This window comes from the organism of the source record quoted next, unplaced genomic scaffold (assembly GCF_019419815.1).
Source record: "Pyrus x bretschneideri cultivar Hongxiangsu unplaced genomic scaffold, Pyrus_bretschneideri_v1 Contig11, whole genome shotgun sequence".
NCBI classification, from domain to species: domain Eukaryota; kingdom Viridiplantae; phylum Streptophyta; class Magnoliopsida; order Rosales; family Rosaceae; genus Pyrus; species Pyrus x bretschneideri.
This window is the reverse complement of record NW_025999402.1, coordinates 2,883,220-2,888,693: the sequence shown is the minus strand read 5'-3', so window position 1 is coordinate 2,888,693 and position 5,474 is coordinate 2,883,220. Positions and strand designations below refer to the sequence as shown.

Here is a 5,474-nt window from a genome sequence, read left to right as displayed (position 1 = left end):
GTTTAATTAAGTTAACCGTCAGTTCGTATAGACAACTTTAAACCGTTGATTATTAGATAATTATATTTAGGACGTATCAATGGCTGAGAATTGTCTACTCAAGCTAGTAACCTCGTTCACCAAAATTGAGATAATTAGTCACGGGCATATGAACACTTCAAGTTAATCATTATTTACGGATTACGTTTGAAATATACCGAGAATTATCCATACTGACGTTGATACGCTCTTTACCATATCTCTAAATTGAATTGCGTATAGATTTTTTTCCCTCGTTTTATTGGTTTGTTGAATGGTGAAGAAGAAGATTCAACTCAAGTTCTCAAACATCTCAAACTAACAAGGAATAGATGAGGCATATGCTAAGGGAGCTTGGATTTGATACCACCTCCCAAAGAATATCCATTGCCAAAGGTCCTTCAAGGTCATCTAGGATTCCTAGCAAATAATTCATCTTATCCTCCACATGAACCCAAATTTTATGATATTCCTTAATCCCAACGGAATATTTCCCACAAATTTGGTAACAAAAACCCTCTTCCATTCCAACTTCTACTTCCTTTTATATTGCAATTTACATTATACTCATCATGTTGACCTCCTCTACTGCTTCTCTCTCTATAAATCCCTCTCTCTCCCCTCCCTCCTTTTCTGCATCCACCACCCAATCATCTGCCTTTTCTCCTCCCCTCAGATTCCCAGGCGGCCAATCCTCACGAACAAAACCCAGTAGCCTTTGGACTCAAGGTGTTCGATTGTGTGCCTCCCAGAGACCAAAAAGTAGAAAACTTGAGCTTAAAGCCAGCGACATGACAATTACAGAGGTTGGGCTAGAGGAAAAGGAAGTGGAAGAGGGTCCTCCTCCATATGTTGAGTCAGAGATTAACTCCAGACCTCGTCGCATTGCTCTCTTTGTTGAGCCTTCTCCCTTTGCGTGAGTCTCTATCTCTACTGTTTTGCTACTTTGACCTTTTTTTTTTGTAGATTTTTTAGGAACTTTATGATTTAGCTTCACTAAATTTTCAATTTTGAGATTACCCATGTTGTCGAAATGCTTTCTTTTGCTGTTTTTAATTATGGTTGCTTAAAATTTTAAGCCATAATTGAGTGAAGTTTGTGGCTTTAGGTGCTGCCTGTGGCAGTAGGTTTGGATCTAACCTGGTTTTAGATATGACTCAAATTGTGTTTGATGAACTGTTTATGACGGACGTCCTACATCGAGAATTTCTGTCGGTTTAGAACTTTGACTATAAGGCATCTGTGGTTCCTTTGAAAGTTCTATGTTAACTAGTCATTAACTTTAAGCTACAATTTGGTTGTTTTAGTTTCGGTTTAAGAACGTGACTTGTGCTGCTGTTTTAGCTGGGAGATTTATTGGCTCTTTCCATCTCAATGGTAGAGTAATCTGGTTATATGCCAGCTACTATCCGGCATGCTGGTTTGTTAATTCTGGTATGTCATGGGCGTCTCTTGGGCTCATTTTGATGAGTAATTGGTTAGTTTTGTCCATTAGCTATTAAGTGCCGTTTTTATGTGGATAGCATTTGTTGTTTCACATTTTGGCTGCCATAAGAGTGGGATCTTAATTCTAATTTTGTATTTGTCCGCTTATTCGGGGAATTTGATGGTCTTCATGTTGAGACTCTGAATCCCAAATAAGAGAGTTAAGGTATTTTCCCTATGGCCAATTGGTTTTATGGTTGTACCTCAACTTCCTTATGGGCATGTTAACCTACATGTTGAGCCCAACAGTCCACATGCTTCCACATCTGCCAATATGTATTTTCCACGTGTTAGGCTTAAATGACCCCACACATGAGCGTAGTGGCGAGAGTTTGAATCCCATGTCAAGGAATGAAGGAACTTTAGGGCTTATAAGGAGTGCGAGAATGTGAATCCCACATCAGGAAATTAAGGAACCGTGCAAGGAATTGAGATCATTCCCCTATTGCCTGATTGGTTTTAGTTTAGTACTGTGGGTTAGTTTAGTTGCTCTGACTGAAGGTTTTTGTGCTGATTTTATCTTCTGGTTTTGTACTATAATAGTCTTTATATGTTGATGATTCATCCCTTTTTTTTTTTTTTTTTTTTCCCCTTGGATGAAGGATGATTCATCTTTTGATAAAACCTATTCTGTTACATTTTTTGTGAGCTTGTTGGTTGACGTGTTTGAACATAGGAGACGTCCTGTATTATTTTCGCATCAGTTGTCATCTTAGAGATTGCTCGGTTTCCCGTTATCTAGAAGTTCACTATTAATAGGTAGTATGATTTGTATTTGTTAACTGAGTCTTGCTTATTATTATTATTATCTCATTCCCACTATGCTTCTCTCGTGTTCTGAGTTACTGACCGTTGGAAATTTATTGAGTAAGTGAAAGAATTTTCATTAAGCTTTGATTCAACTGAACTATGGTTTTGTAAACTTAAATAAAAATAATGTACTGCATTCATGTAAGTCTTTGTTGCAGTACAGGAGTATAGCACATTAGAAACGTAATTTGAGCTTTAGTACGGTGATTTGTAATTTCTAGTCTGTTAAATATTCAGCTAATATACACCACCAAAGGTTCCCTATTGAAATGTTTTGTTTTTCGGTTTATCTTACAGATATGTGTCAGGTTATAAAAATCGGTTCCAGAATTTCATTAGATACTTGCGTGAAATGGGGGATGAGGTAAATTCTTTACCTCTCAATGCTTTTGTATTATATTGAGTATGGACTTCCTTAATTTAACGTGCATTAGTGAGAATGAGATTCCTGGCTAAACTGGTAGTTACATTGGCTTGTTTAGACTTCATGACAATGAAATTCCTAATTCCGATTGTCTTTGCATGAGGACTGACATATTTTCTTACTGATACATGGTATAGGTGATGGTTGTGACAACCCACGAAGGAGTTCCTGACGAATTTTATGGAGCAAAATTGATTGGATCCCGAAGGTAAGCTATATAGAGATCTAATTTCTAATAGTTCAGTGCATAAAAAAATAATAGACAGAAAGCATACAAAACATTACTCTTCCTAAATCTCTCTCTCTTTGGTTTGCTCTTGTCTGTTTTATTTCTCAGCTTTCCCTGCCCCTTGTATCAAAAGGTTCCCCTTTCCCTTGCACTTAGTCCTAGAATAATTTCGGAGGTTGCTCAGTTCAAGCCTGACATTATACATGCATCCTCACCTGGAATTATGGTCAGTATTTAATTCATTCTTATTCTTTTCTTTGTAGATGGTAGATTGACTCTGTATATTTTGTTATCGATAAAATAGAGTAATAACAAAGAATTGAAAAGATGGCTGACGCGTAACACTATTTTTCAGGTTTTCGGTGCGCTCATTATTGCTAAGTTGTTATCTGTCCCTATAGTGATGTCGTATCACACTCATGTGCCAGTGTGAGTTTAATTCTTAATTTTGTTCAAGTTTTCAGCATAAACTTTGTCAGATATCGTCATATATTTTGAAAAATCATATAACTGCTTATGAAGAAAGTAATATATGTCAATGAGCGCTTAGTACTGAGCCTTGGTCTTGTTTTTTATGCAGATATATCCCGAGATACACTTTCAGTTGGCTGGTGAAACCCATGTGGTTAGTCATAAGTATGTAACCCTACCTTTGTATTGGCCTCATATAGTGATATGGATACGAGAGCATATAATTAACATTACTGTTTTTGCTATCAGAATTTCTGCACAGAGCTGCTGATCTCACGCTAGTGCCATCAGCTGCAATCAGTAAGGATCTCCTAGAAGCTGGGGTGGCCGCAGGTGAATATAGTAAACTCGTTTGATGTCTCAATCCCGGATTCACTTTTCTGAAATTGTTGACTGAATAGAAAAAACATGTCCATTCAGCACTAACTTAAACTAATCTTTAAGTGCTTATTTGCAGCTAATACAATCCGTCTTTGGAATAAGGGTGTCGATTCTGAAAGCTTCAATCCCTGCTTCCGTTCACATGAAATGCGTATAAGACTGAGGTAGTGCCTCTATTTGTCAATTGTGTCTTTCACTTTCCCATCAGGTTGGAAACTTTTCTGATTCGTGTAAGTTGTCATGAATAGCAATGGCGAACCTGAGAAACCTTTAATTGTTCATGTTGGAAGACTTGGAGTGGAGAAGAGTTTGGATTTTCTGAAAAGGTAGTGTTCTTCTCTCTTAAAAATAACATATTTAAAGCTTAAACTTGGATGTTGTTATATTTTTTGGTAGATCTCCTCTGTAATATGTGCCTTGATTTTACAAATATTTCTATAATTTGCAGCGATTAACCTATAAACCATTTTGATTTAACAGTGTCATGGATCGGCTTCCTGAAGCACGAATTGCTTTCATTGGAGATGGACCATACAGGTATTACTCTGGTACATAATGAACTTCTTGAATTCTAGTGAGTAATCTGCTTCTACCGAAAAGCTCGTAAAAAAATGATGCAGCAGCTTACCATTGGTGTTAGGGCTTATTATTTGGAACTTTGGGGAAAAGCATGTTCCTTTCTCAACATAAGAATCACTGGTACTCATTTAATGATATGGCTTTTATTTTGGCAGGGAGGATCTGGAAAAACTGTTTGAAGGCATGCCCGCGGTATTTACAGGAATGTTAGGAGGTGAAGAGCTATCTCAGGCATATGCCAGTGGTGACGTTTTTGTGATGCCTTCAGAATCAGAGACACTAGGGCTTGTTGTATTGGAGGCTATGTCTTCAGGTATCCCCGTGGTTGGAGCTCGTGCTGGTGGAATCCCAGATATAATTCCGGCAGATCAGGAGGGGAAAACTGGCTTTCTCTACAATTACAATGACCTTGATGACTGCTTAAGTAAGTTGCAGCCCCTGCTGGAGAACAAGGAATTAAGGGAAACAATTGGCAAGGCAGCACGTGAGGAAATGGAGAAGTACGATTGGAAAGCAGCCACACGAGTAATTCGAAATGAGCAATACAGTGATGCCATTTGGTTCTGGAGGAAGAAGAGAGCGCAATTTCTGAGACCGTTGCAGTGGTTCATGAAGCGCATTTTTCCTCCAACCACACCAGAAATCAAGTACAGGTGATTTCGGATCCTACCGCGTTCAGCCACAGGTAACTAGTGATTTGTAAACTTGCTTTGCGCTTTCAAAAGAAGTTATTGGTGGATTGTACTTGGGATAATTGTAAATTATTTGTTGTACATATTGGACGGTAGACAATGTCAGGTGTGGCGTCTCTTGCTAATTTTTATTACACAACCAAATGGGAAGTGGAGATCTGTGTGCATGTTTTGTGCATCTAACGTTGTGCAAGTTCCTCGTATGTTGTTTTAACGAGGTAACTTTTAGTCAGATGTCTGGTTTGATTCCATGCATTTCACTTGCAATTCATCTCCTTCACTCATAGATACGGTACTTGGACGGCTAGTTACAGTAAGTGTCGGGAAAGAAAGATATTTGGTGTTCATTAACGTCTTCACATCGAAAAATCATCCGATGCATGTA

The 5,474-nt window shown here is 38.1% G+C and overlaps 1 protein-coding gene across 1 annotated transcript; it reads left to right on the top strand.

Moving 5' to 3' along the window:
• Positions 1 to 318: 318 nt before the first annotated feature.
• On the top strand, positions 319 to 5,194 carry LOC103959579 (sulfoquinovosyl transferase SQD2). The gene is made up of 11 exons (XM_009371928.3): positions 319 to 934; positions 2,611 to 2,677; positions 2,875 to 2,945; positions 3,075 to 3,192; positions 3,322 to 3,395; positions 3,547 to 3,602; positions 3,687 to 3,770; positions 3,895 to 3,982; positions 4,067 to 4,144; positions 4,299 to 4,355; positions 4,553 to 5,194. The coding sequence occupies exons 1-11, from the start codon at positions 591 to 593 to the stop codon at positions 5,052 to 5,054; spliced, it is 1,539 nt and encodes a 512-aa protein (XP_009370203.2). The 5' UTR covers positions 319 to 590; the 3' UTR covers positions 5,055 to 5,194.
• The last annotated feature ends 280 nt before the right edge of the window (positions 5,195 to 5,474 follow it).

Bases quoted from the DNA above. Each gene is read 5' to 3' on its own strand.
- LOC103959579 (XM_009371928.3), top strand. From the start codon at position 591: ATGTTGACCTCCTCTACTGCTTCTCTCTCTATAAATCCCTCTCTCTCC. The intron at 3,396-3,546 runs GTGAGTTTAATT...TTTTTTATGCAG, and splicing joins TATCACACTCATGTGCCAGT to ATATATCCCGAGATACACTT. The intron at 4,145-4,298 runs GTAGTGTTCTTC...TTGATTTAACAG, and splicing joins AGTTTGGATTTTCTGAAAAG to TGTCATGGATCGGCTTCCTG.